At 38.0% G+C, this 18,600-nt stretch overlaps 1 protein-coding gene across 2 annotated transcripts in view; it reads right to left on the bottom strand.

The window, feature by feature from the left end:
* The window catches only part of LOC123762244 (transcription factor E2F5), a 57,535-nt gene that overhangs the window by 23,799 nt on the left and 15,136 nt on the right, over positions 1-18,600 (bottom strand). For both annotated transcript variants that reach the window (XM_045748638.2, XM_045748639.2), the window contains exons 3-7: positions 8,048-8,233; positions 5,756-5,900; positions 3,049-3,096; positions 2,687-2,808; positions 835-941 (exon numbers count right to left, since the gene is read on the bottom strand). In XM_045748638.2, the coding sequence (XP_045604594.1) occupies positions 835-941; positions 2,687-2,808; positions 3,049-3,096; positions 5,756-5,900; positions 8,048-8,221 (596 nt within the window). In that variant the 5' untranslated portion in view covers positions 8,222-8,233. The remainder of the gene's footprint in view (positions 1-834; positions 942-2,686; positions 2,809-3,048; positions 3,097-5,755; positions 5,901-8,047; positions 8,234-18,600) is intronic.

The raw sequence follows: 18,600 nt of genomic DNA, 5'->3' as shown, positions 1-18,600 counted from the left end.
TTGTTTCACACACTTCCACTGGCAGATATGGTCTCTAAAAATTTCTTTTAAAACTAGAAACAAAAAGGTATACTCATAACAATCTGCTATTTACTCATCACAACCATACTATCAACTGAATTTTCTGACATACCATGGACATTAATGCATACTTGTTATCCAATATTTTCCTCTATATTTGAAGGGGCCATCAAGTTTTTTAATTAAAATGTACCAAAAAAGTGACAATTTAAGACTATGCCTGGAGTATAGTACTGCCATGCAACTAATCCCTAGGGCAACAAGAACGCGCAAAGAATTTCAGTGTGTAATCTGACATGTTATCGAAACTACAGACAAGCTTCAGAATCAAACAAAATATGAAACCTATAAATACTTGAAAGTAGTACAGCCAGAGAAGATATGATCCCATGCAGAAAATAGGTAATGACAGTGTGCCAGATGAGAAGCAGATTTGAGAGAAAAAGGGAACAGACCGGAAGCAAATTAACCATAAGAATAAAGTGAACAAGTAGAAAATACCTTGAATGAGCTTTATTAAAATGTAGATGAACCAGCTTCAAAAAGTAAATACAACATCACTAATGAATAGAACACACATTAATAAGAGTGAAGAGACAAGTAAAAGAATTCTCCCGCTCGACCAGCACATGCAAGCAAGATGGTAACATTCGGAACACTTCACACTACTGTGGAGGTGGTGGTGGTGGGGGGGGGGGGGGGGGGAGCTTTACACAAAATATTTGCCTACAATTTTTCTTATTAATAACCACATTTATCTTTTATGGAAAGATAAAAAGGAAACCTAGAGGAAATGAATGAGAAAATACTCACAGCCACTGAACATTATTTTTGGATTTCTTATTGACTAGACCAATTCCCTCCAATACATTTGTAATATCATATATTCTTCTTTTCTGGACTGCTAGCGTATCTGAAGCCTGAAAACAAAATACAAATTAAAATTTGGAATAATATCAGCTGAGTAAAATAAGGCTGCCAGACATGTTGGAAATTTCTAACACCCAAATACCAACCCTGGGTGCAGTATTATAAATTTATTGTACTCGGGCATATAATTTACTAATAATACTAACTCGTACTGTAGCAATATTACATTTATTAAACCGAGGCGTAGAAGCACCAGATTCTTCCTAAAAATTATAGCAACAGTTGCGTCAGCTACCCAGCCAGGAAGAATAATTTCCACACATTCATGATTCCAATTAAATCCAGTCAAACATTGTATTATTTATTAAGGAATATAGATTATTAATAGATTCATTCTTAGTTAATGAATTATATAATTGGTCATGGGAATTAGATTTATACAGCTGCAATCAGCTGATCCAATAAACAAAATGAACTGAATTTCCATTATGAATATTTCTCGTCCCTCTATTGTCACTTAGATTAAAGGATTTGCATAGCGAGAAACGATCTGTTATATATAAAGCACATTATTATGACGTAAATTAACGTCAGTAATGTCCCCGTCCATTAGGAACCATGAATAAAATATCACAAATTAATTCTGAAGTTCCAATATTCGACGCTAGGTGTCGCATGAGTCACTAGCGAGGAGACGGCAGAGATAGACACCATTACAATCTAGTGTCCTAGAGCTGATCCTTATTATCGACCAAATCGAGGAGTAACGAGCTTCGGATCGATTCGACAGCTTCCATAATATTATGGACACCGCGTCCAGCAAGACCGAGTATCACATTCATACTAATTTGGCCATTTTTTTTGTTTATGTTGGTGCCTGTCGTTATACATCATGGAAATTTAATAACCCACGTGAGTAAATTTTACCCCCAATCCACTCAGATTACGTGAGTAAATGTATTAATATATACAGTACTCTGAAGTGGAAATTACACATGATTCCTCTTTCAGCGTGGAGCTAACTTCAAGAGACATAATTCCCAGATGTCGCAAGAGATATCAACTGGCAGGATTAAACGGGTCATAGTTGCCGGACGCATTCTACGTTCAACTTTGGCAGCTAAACCGTTATCTGTTCCATATTGTAGTTAGAAATTTAATTAATGCTTTATTGATTTCTAATGAATTATTAACATGTTATTTCAATATTATAGATATACTAACATTATAGAATTTAATACACCCCCCCCCCCCCCCCCAAAAAAAAAGATGTGTAAGGGATTAGCTCTAAATTTAATAGTTTTCCAGTCCACTTCTCTAAATTCATTTTAAATCTATTATTGAATTTATTCTTGAGAGCCATAGATCATGGGTTCTCCGAGCCCATACTAATTTTATGGTTCTCCAATCCTTTGAATCTTATTATGTTAGAGTGAATTCCCCCACAAGACAAGCAGAAAGTAAAATTTGAAGCTTGCATATTCCATGGAATTACTGCCGGCCGAATCTTAAGCAATGCAATGATTTACAATACCATGCACCAACATATGACAACTAACATTTACATTGTCATTTTGAAATTAGACACACAGGAATGTGGAAAATTTTAACAGTGCTTGCTGATAAAATAAATAAAAACTTCACAATTGTTCAATCTGAAATCAAAACTTGTACAGCACCAGACAAGCATTTTATCAATGCCACTTCGAGCTATGTACATCATCTTGTCCCATGCAGCTGACAAAATGGTGTAATGTTCATGAATAAAGTTCTTTCAAAGCATAAACAATATTACCTTATTTAAATCGACTGTACCATCTGGAGCCGTCTGGAGCAGGTCAACAAAGCGCTTTGTGAGAAGTCCCAGCGATGTATCATAACGAGAAGTCTTACTGGGAGAAGGTGCTGGAGGAATTGCTGAAACAGAAATTCTCTGTCAATTTTACAATAATTTCAATCAGAATTCATTCATGGAATTCTGAGTCAATTAAAAAAAAAAAAAAAAAAAAAAAATCCAGGAAAGTTTTGTAGCACTAAAATTCACGTCTGCGTTAAGTACAGATATATTATGTACAGATATAAGCCATTAAACTAAAGTGTATTGATGAAAAGTATTTTGCAGCCACATAAAAGTCTATGAATACACTTCAAACTCACCAGCACCAACTTTGGAGAATTTGCTGTTAAGGTTGACTTCACGGCAGGCTTTGTAGAACGTTTAAAGTACATGATTCGTTATCGAGTCCAACCATGAAAAAGAGAAAACCATCGATCATGCATTCCATTTTCCTCCATTTGTATTTTAATACTACAGTATACCCTTAGAAACTTAAATTTGATTAATTGGAGGATATTAAACCTAAGTAAGATCTTTACATTATGAAAGGAAAGTCACCAATTAAAGCTTTAGTTTGCTGCCAGTATGCTGACTAAAATCTTAAGTTACTTTTCAAACTCTGGAGATTTCTGGCAATGGAGAAAGTAATAATTACTTTAATGAGAGTAAATTGAAAGAAAATATTTCACCGCAATACCAATTCTAGACATTCCTTGAGACAGCAGTTATATCACTTGCACAATTTAAGCAAACTTTCATGTCTGATTATAGTAACATTGCAGATTCCACCCCCAAAGTTCTAGGTTTAAAGCTTTATCAATACACACACATTAAAAGAAATACATAATTTATATATGGTGTTCCATAATATCGAAGGATTTTATTTCTGGTAAATACTATGCATACGAGAGCATCATTCAATAATCAATTAGCATAGCCATGACAAATCAAGATGAATTTCATTATTTCTGGCATTTGGACACCATTTGCTGACAGACAAAATATTGAGCTTTGGGTGGTGATAGACAGATTATCGTTTACACACTAATGAGAAAAGTAATGCTACATTTGCAATAGCCTTCAGCAGGCATGTCAAATATGCAGCCCTTTGCAAGCACACCCGTGGCCCCGCACAAAACAATGTAATACTATATTACTATGCAATACAAAAGATACTATATTCTGCAATAATTTTTATTAAACGACTTCAATTAGTTGTCGTGTGTGGCCCTTATGACAACACAAATGTGACCCATATGGCCACTCTCGGGGAACCTCAGTTTGACATGCCTGGCCGACAGGACATATGTATGTACACAATATTGAGTTTGAATACTTTGAAGAGTTTCCCCAAGAATGGTACAAAGTGGTCAGGTGTGAGTAGGACCTATTAGAAAAACAAGACTTGGAGATGCCCTCAAATAGACTATAAAATATGAAATGCACAGGGGTAAATAATGAAACTTGTTATTGTAAGTTAGTTAAGAATCCAGTTTTATAGGAAAAGCCAGCAAAAATTAGGCTTTTAATAGTATATTTGGAATTATGATACAAGAACATTATTGGACTATTTGTTAGTATGACAGAATGAACGAGAACAACAGACAGATATACATATACTCATACATACAGATGCATACATATATAGGTGAATCTGACTAAGAAAGCTGTTAGGTGAAGGTAATGTTAGTGATGCTAAAAGGAGACTGAATATTTACATACAAGAGTCTCTTGTACAAGGGACCCTTGTAGTAGTCAGGTTCATTCAAGACTTTCAATTGAGAATTCTGGGTTCAAATCCCAGGTGGGACAGAAATGGTTTGGTGTGCTTCCTCCTTCCCTAACACCCATCCACCTAGCAATAAGCAAGTACCCAGGATGTCAGCTTATTGTGAGGTTTCATTCTGGGGAGGGTCAGTAATTCACCTCAAGATGTGGGGGGCAGGGCCATATATATAAGCCAAACATTCACTTAATGTGTAAACAGGCTGCCCATCCCTTAAAATAAATTTTATTCATTTATTTATATACAGTATATACAAGAAATGGACATGTAAAAATATGTAGAATAACAACAATTAATAAGCCAAATAAGAGCTTATCAATCTCAGTTGTTCTCCATTGCTGTACCAGACACGCGGCACCTGCAGGGCAATATTTGCCAGCACGTAATTTAGTCGTCTGGATAAAAAGCATTAACACCTTTCCTAAATATATAACATTTTCAAGAGTCCCTTGTATATTACTTTACATCTCTGTATTTATATTATATATTATAATATATCTTTATATTTATACACAATAAATGTAATACTAATGGGTTTATGAGAGTACATAGCATAGATGTTTTCACTTTCTTGTAAAGCCACTAACACGCATAGCGTTTTTGGGCAGGTCCTTAATCTAACAATTTTAAGTAGGTAATTTGGAGCAAAATTGAAAGGTACATTGTAAGAAAATTTGAAGAAAATTAGCAGGTACATTTTAGTAAAATGAGGATATTGACAGGTACAGTGTAGCATAATATGACGTACAATCTGAGGCGAGGTATTTCTAGGTACATTGGTGTAAAATTTTCATTCAACATAACCATGATACAAGATGATGGCAGTGATTACAACGGTGAATTTGTATGGCTTAGGCACACATTTTGGGGTAGCAAATAATACAGTGCGAATGTAAAGCATTAGGTAGAAAACTATGAGAATGAAAGTTAGTACTTTTTGGCATTACTTTTGAAAAAGGGGAAGGTTGGACAGCTTTTTAATTATGTAAATAACTATACACTGAAAATTACAAATCACTGTAAATTATTATACAATGAAAGCATTTTATCAGGGAGACAAGAATGTGCAAAATTACAAAGCTAACACGACAGATCAACCTAACAAATGCAGCAATAATATTAAAGTAATACAAAAGTATAGAAAATCTATACATTTGGGAATACTAATTCAAAAGATTTAGGCAACATGCATACAATTAATTTATTTTTTCCAGGAGACAAATTACACAAAGAAAATCTACCTGGGGCTTTTCCCTTGGACGGTGAAGGAGTGTAGTGTGTGGACGAGACCGATTTTTGCCTTGCCCGTCTCGGGGTCTTGACTGGCGTTCTGAAGCCCTCCCCATCAACCCCACCTTCTTCCAGCACCAGCCGCCGCTTCACACTCTGAAAGACAGTGACATCACACACACACATCAAGTTAAGTGTATAATTTGTATAATCAATGGGAAAGACATGCTAATAACGTATTACTAAATCATTAGCACACAACTACTCGAAAAAAAAAGCTGCACAAGACACTAATATACCCATCTATTTTAATTTGTTTAATTAAAGGATTAATTACTGGAAATTCCAGTTTTATATGGAGTATGTAATGTGCATAAAGTATGGTCTTGAGGAATAGTATTGCGGGATATTTTAGGTGCCAAATTTTTTACAATCTCTCATCGAGAGCTCATTCTTAAATCTTTCTTCACTACAGTACTAAGATGAGGAATTCCATCTTATGAAAAAAACTTACTAAAGAACATTTCAAGCCAACCCTTTAGGTGTAACTGTGCCCAGAAACTATGAAACATTCTAAAATGAGAAAAATACAATTGCCATAAAACCATAACCATGTAAACAAAAGCAAGCAACAAAATTGGTACATTGGTTATTCAACAATTGTTACTCCAACAGTAATTTAAAAAAAATGTGTATGTAATGATTTCGGACAAGTTTGCTAGTGTCTCGAGGACAACTTGCTACAAGAACTGTATCCACAACAAGACGCCCCGTCATCACTACTACTGGGCAGGTTGAGGCTGGAGGCAGCTCCATATATGAAATTGTGATTACATTTGAGGACAATCATGCCACGTCTGAAAAATTTGTTTGATTTGTGTGAAACGAAGCCAAGGAAAAAAAAAAGTTGAAAAACCTATTCATGTTTTTGTTAGAAAGTGACCTAATGTGAGGTACTGATCTAACTCAAAAGTGAGATTGGATAATTATGCAAAATCAGGTACCCTCTCCACTACCCCAGTAAAGCCATTTAAAGAATTTACTATAAAGGGACTGAACCTTAAAAGTGTGTAAGTAGCAGAGATTTATAAAATACAAAAAATAATCACTGCCTTTGGTAAGCTGTAATTAGCATCAGTGCCACCAACTCAACATTAAACCATTGGAGCAGTGAATAAATGGCTGGAGTAAATATGAGCATTCAATGGTTGTGACATACACTGTATGATGTTCTTTGACAAACCAGAACCTTTAAGTTACGTACAAGGTACATAGAATTAGAACAAGAAGAATGGAAAGAAAGGAATAAGAAGGAAGAGGATATACCAAATTAAACATACAAGTAAATGGGATGGAGAGATATATGATAGATTAGATAGATAGATAGATACAGCTTCCCCCCCCCCAACCTAAAAAAAAAAGAAAAAAAAAATGCCTATACGGGGCTTCTTTATTATCTTGAGATGATTTCGGGGCTTAGCATCCCTGTAGCCTAGTCCTCGACCAAGCCTCCTTTTTGTTACATATCCCAGGAAGCAGCCCATAGCAGCTGTAACTCCCAGGTACCTATCTATACTGCTAGGTGAACAGATGCACCAGGGTGAAAGAAACTGCCCATTTGTTTCCGCTTCTGCTGAGGATCGGAGGACCATTTTAATATGTTTAGACCATGATGGTCTAAAAATATAAAATTTGATTTCCAGCCACCAAATGAAACAAGTGACAACCAAAACTTAAGTCGCATCTAATTTCATTTTGTATTCACCTTTTGTATTCAGCAGAGCTTAACCCCTGCAAGCACCCCTGTGCTTGCAGGGGTTAAGCTCTGCTCTTTTGGCCCGCCTTTGAACTGTCAATTGTTACTAACTACCACTAATTTTATAACACACACACCCAAGAAGCAGCCCGTAACAGCTGTCTAACTCCCAGATATTTATTATTTACTGCTAGATAATAAGGGCATCAGGGTGAAAGAAACTGCCCATTTCTGTTTACACCGGCACCGGGAATCGAACCCAGGACCACAAGATTATGTATCCAGCGTGTTGTCCACTCAGCCACCAGCGCCCCTACTCGGGGTGCTGGTGGCTTAATTGTCAATTGTGTGTGGGTAAGTTGTTTTTTTCCGGCCCTTTTATATCTGCAAAATAACTGTTTCTTACTCTCCGAGGTCTGGCTGGAGACTAGGCCACAAGACCATATTTACCAAAACCTTCGCAAGGTAGGTAGGTAATCTAGACATTCTTTCCAGGCAAGTATCTCTACTAGAATAATACAACAAATAAAACCCAACGGAAAATCACCTGTGTACGTCCTGGTGTGACGGTAGGAGATTCTTGAGAGTTGCTGGGTGTGATAGGGGTCAGGCCATAGCCATGATCCAGCAGTTGCGTGTAGGTCATGCCATCACACACACTGAGGACTGTCCCACCCACCACCGACAACCCCCCGGAGGAAGGCGTCCCCACACTCTCCATCACTTATTGCACCTGCAAAGCACTTTTGCTTCAAAAGTCAATTCAAATGAACATGTATAATAAAGATAATTGTTTTATGAAGTCCATAAATACAATTAAACTTCCAGGTTTAAAGTTACATTTTTAAAATTACGTCATAAAAACAAGCTGCTACAAATCTACGGCAATTATGTTAATAGGATAAAAAACTAATATTAACAAATCTATGAAAGAATAAAACCGATGCATGTAGAGGGCTCCATGAACGAGTGAGCTCCCTTCTGAAGGAGTGCAAAATAGTGTGTGGTAGGAGTGCAGAAAAATAAAACTACAGTAGCTGTTGAAATTAACAACCCAATACACATTCAGAACTAGAAGAAAACATTTAAAAAAAATACAAATGCCCCAGAATGATGTGCAGTACAAGCCATGATAAATTTTGAGACTGAGGAGTTCATTAAGACGGTTTATGAGAATTCTGGTTAATTTGATGGTATGAAAAGTGGAAAGCCATGATAATGAACAGACATGACAAGTGAATGAGGAAGCAGGGAACTGTACATTTGAACTGTACAGAAGAATTGCTAAGGAACAAGAACAGTTTCAATTACATAGAACAAATGTTTGGCATTTTTTAAGTAGCATCACAGGTTGTATTATTTAAGACGTTAAATGGTGAGGGTGGCAGACTGGTAACTGGCAGAGGATAGCATTGGCACTATTATGGCTTACAATATGAAAAAATAATGGAGTTAAATAGTACGAGCAGTGGATACTAGTGAGAAAAACTTAAAGCTATTTATATATGAGAAGCTGAATGATGCTGTTTGTGTAAATTCCATGGTATCATTTGGATGAGTACCTATTGGGGGCCCATAAATTAAATCAGTTACTGGCACATGTCATGGGCATTGACTATTTACCTTTGTCTACCTGTTGGTTCCGGGGGCTCAATGTCCCTACAGCCCAGTCCCTGGCCAGGCCGTCTGGTCAACCCAGTATTTATCAAGTTTTCGAATGCCATGAGAGGCCACTAGTAATGTCCCTTATGTATAGAGGAAAAGTTATCAAGTCTTGGGGCCCCTTTGTGTGTTGATTTAATTTCATAAGTGTGCCTATTAAAACTACGCTTTTCAATGGGGACTTGCACTTCCTGCCATGCCTCCTAGTCTTACGTGGAGTTATTTCCGTGTGCAGATTTGGAACCAGTCCCTCAAATATTTTCCAATTTTTAAATTATTCTTTCCTGCACTCTAGAATGCAGATTTAAAAGTTAAGCTGTCTCAATGATTTAGATGTTTTATTGAATGGATTTAGGCAGTAAAAGACCTCTACATATTCTCCAGGGCAGCAATTTCTCCAGCATTGAGTGGAGCACTTAGTGTGCAGCAATATTCCACCCTAAACACTACTACAGTTTTAAGAAGTGTCATTGGTTTGACTCTTGCTTAAACGGCTCTTGCTATCCACCTTGCCACTTTTCTTTGTGACGCTGCTTTATTGTATTCTTTAAAAACAAGATCTTATGGCATGATTACTCCCAAGTATTTTATACGGCTTTTTGTTTCCAGTAGCCTTACCATAGGCTTGTACTCCAACCATTGCAGGTGGCCAAGACACTTGCTAACAAATTTGCAGAAAGAGCAGTCATATGAACTTCTTGTAATGGTCAAAAGCCAGCAATCACAATTAAAACATTAACAGCCATTCACAAGAGCATAGCCACATATGACAAGTGTTACTGTCCCTGTTGAATCAGAGGGGGGGGGGGGGGGGGGGAATTGCACCAGGCACTGATAAAATTACATAAAATTGCAGGTCCTGCTGGAGAATAAGGGATATTGGATGTTATCAATGCATCTTGGGAACTAGTAAACTATCTACCTCTTAAAAAAGCAGATAATTCAGATTCGTAAGCCAAAGGAACCTGACAATTACAGACCCATTTCACTATCATGCATTAGTAAAACTGCTAAAAGATGGTCATAAATAGGCTACTGTGGAAGACTGGAGACCTGCATAACCAAAATTTTGGCTTCACCAGAGCTGGAGGTACTGCTAACTGTATAGCAAAATTACTAAAAGTAACTGTATTGTGACCTCATGACTTTGGTTCTGCCCCAAAATGAGTTATTCCTAACTCAGTCCTACACAGGATCAAGGTAAAGGTTTTAGTATAGTTTGCAGAGTAAACCACTGTTGGGTGATACAGAAGAGGCATTGTGGAGGCATTAAGGTGTCACTGAGCAACTTCGGAGGAACAGGCGTGGAGGGCGAATCCGAAGCGAAGGACGACAGTACGTGGGGATTTCTCAAGGAAGAAAAACTATTTCATCACTAGCAAATGAAGAACGAGCAAGGGAGTAATGTGTCATGTGCAAAGGGTTTGTGATGTCACTTGAGGTTATCTTGAGACAATTTTGAAACTTAGGGGGGAGCCGGTCGGCCGAGCGGACAGCACGCTGGACTTGTGATCCTGTGGTCCTGGGTTCGATCCCAGGCGCCGGCGAGAAACAATGGGCAGAGTTTCTTTCACCCTATGCCCCTGTTACCTAGCAGTAAAATAGGTACAGTACCTGGGTGTTAGTCAGCTGTCACGGGCTGCTTCCTGGGGGTGGAGGCCTGGTCGAGGACCGGGCCGCGGGGACACTAAAAAGCCCCCGAAATCATCTCAAGATAACCTCAAGATAGCATCCCCGCGTCCAGGTCCTCGACCAAGCCTCCTTTTTGTCCCCCCCCCCCTTCCCCACCAGGAAGCAGCCTGTAGCAGCTGTCTAACTCTCAGGTACCTATTTACTGCTAGGCGAACAAGGGCATCAGAGTGAAAGAAACTCCTCATTTGTTTCCGCTTCCACCGGGGATCGAAACCGGAACATCAGGACTATGAATCCGAAGCGCTACCCACTCAGCTGTCAGGTCATACTTGTCTGTGTGGGGTCAGGGAGAGTGAACAATTCACTGCTGCTTAGGAGAGTACATTTCTAGTGTATTGTTGAAAAAACAGGAGTGAACTGTGACCGAGTCAAGTGCTGTAAGCAAGAAGAGGATGACTGTGGCATTCGTCCTGACTTGTGGAACCTGAAGGGCGGTCTGAAGCCAAGGGATGGTTACTGTGGTAACCATCCCCAAGGGATGGGTACTGTTACTGTGGTTAATTACTGTGGTAATTACCCAAGTGTAGTTACAGAATGGGAGTTATGTTCATGGTGTTCTGTCTTCCCAGCACTGTCATATAATACTTTGAAACTATAGACAGTTTTAGCCTCCACCTCCTGGATGTAAGAGGAAGGCTAGTTGTCGTAGGTGAGGACCTGTTGACAGGTGAGCCAGGTGGTGCCTGTGTCTGGACACCTACACTCAAGTCAGGACAAGTCCTCGACAACAACGGTTGAATTAAGAATTTTTGGAATTTTTTACCTGGGAGATGTAAACTCTAGGTGCCATCTTGACTGGAATTAAGCATCATCGCTCCAGTATATCCTGGAGTCACGGGGACTCCTTTTAGCAGTCCCCGTGGTGCAGTGCTAAAACACTCGCCTTAAGATTCCCCAAAGTGGAATACTTGACCCTCCCAAGGATGCAACCCCCACATCAGTTGATGAACTCCTAAGTAACTATTTACTTATAGGTGAACAGTTGCATTAAATAAGAAATATGCCAAACAATTTCTATACAGTACAGCCTAGGATTCAAACTCGAGATTCCCGATCAAGAGTCGAGAACAAACCAAACTGTACTACAGACCCCCTCAATTTTACAGATGCTTCCCATTCAAGACTTTGAACATGCTCTTGCTGAACACACACATTATACATATGGATTCAAGAACTGGCATAGCAACCTTGTAACAAGAACACGTGTGCAACATTCATCTGACTTCAAATGTTAAAGCATTAATACAGACCACACATGTTGAGAGTATTAATACACTCAAATGCCATGGTCATTGAATGCTTTATCAACTGAGTGCCAAGTCATGTAGGAATACCAGGGGAAATGACATTGCAAATGAAGCTGCAAAGCTTACAAGAGGGGAAATGTAGACACTATTATACCAGTCCAATGTAGTAAAATAACAGTACAATGCAAAGATCATCATACACTGATCATTATGCTGTTGCTGCAACATAAGGATCTGCAGGAGGGTACAAAAATTCAACCTACTAGGAACCACTTCTGAGCAAAGGGTACAACAGAAAAACAAATGCAATTATTTTTCAATATGGGTGACAATACCACAAACAGCAATGATGACTGTCTAAGGTTCAAATATCAGCGAGTTTGATGGAGTGCACGACAGCCGCAGTTTGGTACATCTACACACTGATGTCTTTTTAGAAAATGAACATGTGAAAAATTATTTTTCACATTCTTTTGTATTCATATTCAGGGTTTAGTGACCTTGATTCTGATAATAGCAATGTTTTGATGGTATTGGCAATGGACATAGTATATCAGGTGGCACTGCTTCATCACGTGCCATCAATAACTGTGAAAGCATTTGGCCCATTGTAAAGATCCATCATCCTACTTTGCCAATGAATCCTTTTGAGCACAGTATGCAGTAACACTATGGTCAGACTTTTCAAAAGCTTTTCAGAAAATGTGTGTCAGCATTTTGTGTCTTCCATGGCAGTTATGGCCATAACATAGTGATCTAGCAATTGTGAGAGGAAGGAGCACCCTGTTTTAAACCAGTGTTGTTCACGATTAGTACACACTGGTTCCACATGTTTTGTGATCTTGCTTCTCAGCACTCTTAAAAGAATTTTACGTGTGATGTTTGTGCTATGGGTCTATAATTTTGGCTTGCCTAGAGCATACCTGGAGAGGGTTTCGGGAGGAGTTCTACTCGCTGAGCTTAGCCTGAGGCCAGACTCGACTTGTGATACTTTGGTCCAACAGGCTGTTGTCTGGAGGGCTATTTTATTTCCTCCTTTATGGAATGTTGCTATCGCTGCTATTTTAAGTGCATTAGGGATAAAACCAGTATTTAGGCTTCATTTCCAAATAAAGTTAAAGCCAGGTGACGGATTTTTACAATTCTTGACGAATATGGAATTCCAGGATTCGGAGCCTGGTGCAGAGTGCATGTCGTCTATGGCCACTTCAAAGTCTGGTGGGGTTAGTGACATGCGATATACAGTTATTTGGTTTAATGTTATCACATTCATGAAGAATTTGTTTAGGTTATCGATCTTCAATGTGTTTAGGGGTTCACTGAAAACAATTGTACTGTATCCTCAATGTTTCACTTTTTTTTTTTATAACTGAAGTTACATCATCTTAGTGAGCCCAATGCTAGACAGTTTTTGTTCTAGATTTTGCATAGAAGAAAAAGTATTTTGGATTCCTCTATTTCACTGATTGCCTTTTGCTTTCTTTGCCTCTCCTACCTTTAATGAGTCGCATAGCTTTAGCACAATCGTTTTTATTTCTCTATATACCCCTCCTGCACACGTAGAGTCACAATAACGTGACTCCATTTATTTCTTTTTTTTTTATATATATAAAAGAAATATTTCTTTTCCATATTTTCCCCACAATCGACTTGAGAATGGTCCAGGATGGACCGAAACGTCGTCGTCCCTTCACTTTCTAGTGTGGTTTGGTCAACATGCCCTTCCTTTTTGTTCTTGGTATAGGGATGGACATTCTAGTTATTCCACTTTATTCTCATTTAAATTTGAATACTTTTCTTATTGGTATGTCTTTAGTATATTTCCAGAGCTACATACAAACTATTTTAAGCCTTTTTTGAAGCATTGATTTAAGTTTGCATCATTTAGCTGCTCTTCCTAGCTTATTTGTGTGGTCTTTGCTTATTAGTTCCCATTTAATCTGTTTATTATTAAAATTTAATTTGCTGAACTCTCCTCTAGAATGATCCAGGATATGGTATGATGATTACGAGATTTTCCAGTCCATTACCAGCGAGGTGAGGAATCGTCTCAAAGCTCTAAACATAACACTCTTTAGAAAGGAGACGAAAGGGGTATCAAATAATATAGTGTACATGGATAATACTGGAGGGCCAGGTCCCAAATTTACACAGTAAAAATTACAACAATTTAAAAAATTGTAAAATTGTAAAAATTACAACTTGAAAACAGTGGTAGACAGTTGGAACAAGTTAAACGAGAGATTGAGAAGGGGTGAAGGCCAGAACTGTCAGCAGCTTCAGTGTTAAATGACAGTACTGGGAAGATGGGGCACCACGAGTGTAGTTCTCATCCTGTAATTACACTTGTATAATTACACACACAGGCTTTCTGTCTTCAACAAAACTGAGGGCCTATATGCATATAAATTTTATTAGACAAACATTGCCTTGTGTACGCTAACAAGTGAAGCAAGGAACAAAAATCCATCCCAAATTGAAGTTGGCGATCTCACCGTGACATCCATTGATGACCCTACCACCTGCCTTCCTCACACCATACGATCACCTGACCTAGATAATCGTGTAATGTTTCATATTTTCCTTATTTTCCCCACCCCCCCCCCTCAAACAGACAAGGCGATTTTTTTTTAACAGCTGCATTTTGGGTATTAATATGGATGACTGCATTTTTAAAGATTTTTGTAGATGAAAACATTGAGAAACAGTTGGTGCTTTGGAAAAGCTATTGGGCATTTTAAAAAACACTTTAGGGTTCATTTCAATTTCACGCACAAAAAAAAATGCACTTAAAATGCAGGCTTTGCCTTTTTCCATTTGAGGTGAAAATGGACATAGTATATCAGGTTTAAATCAAATTTAAAAGATTTACAATATAGTACGATTGCACTGGACTGTTTACAGTATTTGGCACCTGTCCTCGCTTGCGGATATGATCTGTTGTCCATTGATTGAGCACATTTACAGTAAAATGTTGCTCTTAATATCTTGCATTTTTCCTACCTGATTATCCTAAAGGTTAAAATTAAAATATTAACAAATAACAAAGCCCATACTCCAGCTAATAAAAACAGTACAGTATGCAAGAAAACATTACCCTTAAACCATTTTTTTTTTCAAAAACGTAGCTCCATGATCAAAACTCAGATTAAAATGAATACACATACCTGGGGAGGGTTTCGAGAGGCATAGACAAAATATAATTATTGAGAAGCATTCATCAAAGAGAGTTCAGTAATTAAATATTTTGGAAAACAAAAATCACTTCCCCACTGACTTTAATGGTTAAAGCAGATATATGATATACTTCATATTTACTTTAAGATATACTTCAACCTACATGTTCCAAGTTTGAAACTCTCTTAAACTGTGAAAAACACATTATGATTTAATGATGACCAAACCGCCCATCAAAGTGAAGAAATGACAACATTTCGGTACAGCCTGGACCATTATCAAACCATGTGAAAGATTCTCTCTCTCTTTACCTGCTCCTCACCTCACTCTCATACATTTTATTTGCCAGTCCTTTTCTTTCCTCTTACATTTTTCACACGGCTTGATAATAGTCCAGGGCGGACTGAAACATTGCCATTTCTTCAATTTCTGATGTGTAAATTGATCATATCTTGAGCCACATTGTCTCATTGTCTGCACATTATGATTTATAATAAATCAGATGCGCATTTGTATGAATTTGTACATGAATAAAATAGGACTAAACTGTAGAATAGTGATTTAGTTTAAAGGCAATCATACCTCCCTCTCCCTTCTACCATACATAGGGTACATGAACTGCACTATAGGTTGAAGAGTGGCAATCCTGTCTTCATTGTGTTAAATTTCCTGGATTCTCACCATCTTGTGTGTGCTTATTAATCAACAGCTGTAGTATGATCACAATCATTATATCAAAGGCAGTGACAAACTTTGCATTGAAAAATATTTCAAACATTGCAAAAGCAAAATATGAAAGTTTTACATTTAAGAAAACTTTATAAACAAAGCAAAATATTTCTTCTTTAATCAGGCATTAAGCTTGTGAAAAAGGTTATTATGTGACATACTGGAAATGAGAGCAGAACAGCAGCTCTATATAATTAAAAATATATCTAAGTACAGTAGATCTATTAAAATCTCTCGTCTTGAGGTTATCTTGAGATGATTTCAGGGCATAGCGTCCCCGTGGCCCGGTCCTCTACCAGGCCTCCTTTTTGTTACATATGAGCATTTGTTACATGAGCATCAAGAAGCCATCGTAGCCTGGCTGTGGGAGCGTCCTCAGCAGCCTCACAGACTGGAGTTCCAACCACAGCCCACAGTCAGCTTTTTTGACTGTTCAAGTAATAAATGTTTTTTTAGAGCGTCCTCCATGGCCTCGCAGTCCAGAGTTCCACCCATGATCCAAGTATGGCCTTTTTTTTTTGTAAACTGAGTGGTCGACGGTTGAAACAAGTTAAGTGAGAAGGTGGGAGGCCAAAACCGTCAGTAGCTTCAAAGCGTCATATGAGAGTGCTGGGTAAACGGGACACCACGAGCGTAGCTCTCATCCTGTACCTACACTTAGGTAATTACACCCCCTAGGAAGCAGCCCATAGCAGCTGTCTAACTCCCAGGTAACTATTTACTGCTAGGTAACAGGGGGCATCAGGGTGAAAGAGAAACTGCCCATTTGTTTCCACCTCCACCAGGGATCGAACCTGGAACATCAGGACTACGAATGCAAAGAGCTGTCCACTCGGCTGTCAGGCCTCTTCGGGGTCTTTTTGTTCATACTTTAACCTTTACATAAACAGCCTGTTTCTAACAATTTTAATTTGTTGCAACTAGCTCAGCAAAAAGTCTTTAGGGCCATAACAGTTTTCCTGTGTACAATTCCTCCATGTGGGTTTTTCTTATCTTTGCAGGGATATTCCTGCACGGGCCACAAAGCCTCTGGCTGGCCCACTAAGTGTTACTCGTTTCTGTTTTACTTTGGCAGAGTATGAGTATTTACTCTGAGTCAGAGTATGACTTACGTGCACTTACCCTGTTAAACCATACAGTATTTCTTAATGACAATTTTCTAGAGCGTGCTCTCTAATTTTAATATTTATTACCATCTGTTTGCAAAACTACTGTATAATACATTATTTTTCCTATTTGGACCAAATCAAGAAACAAGGTTTAAACTTCATAAAATCTCACCTGGATAAGCATTTCCTATCTGATTTGTCCAGTTTATCTCAAATTTAAACCCCATACAGCATAAACATCAAACCTAGTTGCTCTAAAAGAATTCCACCAAGATATACCTATCTTACACTTTAATCCCAGTTAGGTGGCCTATATAAAATTCCTATTATGAGGGTTTCAGTAGCTTTATTTACCTTAATCCAAATGATTTTGCTAAAATGATTCTAATTTTATTCAGTTTGACAAATTTTGTCCAACAAATTACTATTCCCTTTTAATTTGTTTAGGTAACTGTTTCCAGGTTTCAACATCCATCCATCCATCCATATTTCTGAGATTGCAGTAATGTGTGATTACACACATTAATCTGTTCAATATACAGTAATTTCTAATACTGTACTCCTTACATAGGATGCCAGTAAGGTATTAAATATGTGCTTTGTGAATTATTCAAAATAGGTCTGTGGTAGAGTAGTAGTCCAATGGGTAGAGAACAGGATACCAGATTAGATAGGACTGTCTGCTGGTTGGTCAGGGGGCAAAACACTAAGGGGAATTCCCAAGATCAGAGAAGCACCTTCGATATAATTTCCTAAGCATGGCAGACATGCCGGAAATGCAATTCCAGGCAAGGGCTTCTCAAAGCATCGCTAACTTCAGAAAATATTCTTAAACCATTCAACAAATTACAACTGGATGTACAATCAAGCATACTTTCAGGACCAATGGATCCCTTCCACTGCAACCACAATTTGGTTTAATAAAAAAAAAATTCCTATGTTCCTGTTATGTAACTATTGCTGATAACACCACCATTGTTTTGCAAACATGCCAATATCAGTCACTTAAAACAGAGGGAGGGGATGAAAAGGAGGGAGTAAATTGAGAAGATATGAAGAGAAAACGAATAAAAGGGAGAAGACAGGAGGGTGAGGAAAAGACAAAGGGGGGGGGGGGGGAATGAGGAAACAAGGAGATGAGGAAAAATGCAAGGAGGTGGAGGGGGGGGGGGCCAAGGAAAAGGACGAGGAGGAAGGGGTGAGGAAAAGGACAAGGAGGAGGAGTTGGTAGTCTCCAGATATTACTAATATTGCATACTGTATTTACCAAGAATCTAAATTTAGAGGGGTAATGTAATTAATTGTCTGAAGAAAATTGTATACAAAAAACAGCAACAATCAAGACAATGGTGCAACCAGTGCATGCAAAATAATACAAAATAGTAACATCACTCAACAAAATAAACAAGATTTTTTTTAACTTACAACTTCAGAGACACAAGGTCATCAATATAATATTCTATTTTGCAAGCAGTTGCAGTTGG

Source organism: Procambarus clarkii, chromosome 2, assembly GCF_040958095.1.
Source record: "Procambarus clarkii isolate CNS0578487 chromosome 2, FALCON_Pclarkii_2.0, whole genome shotgun sequence".
NCBI classification, from domain to species: domain Eukaryota; kingdom Metazoa; phylum Arthropoda; class Malacostraca; order Decapoda; family Cambaridae; genus Procambarus; species Procambarus clarkii.
This window is presented reverse-complemented; position numbering and strand designations above follow the sequence as displayed.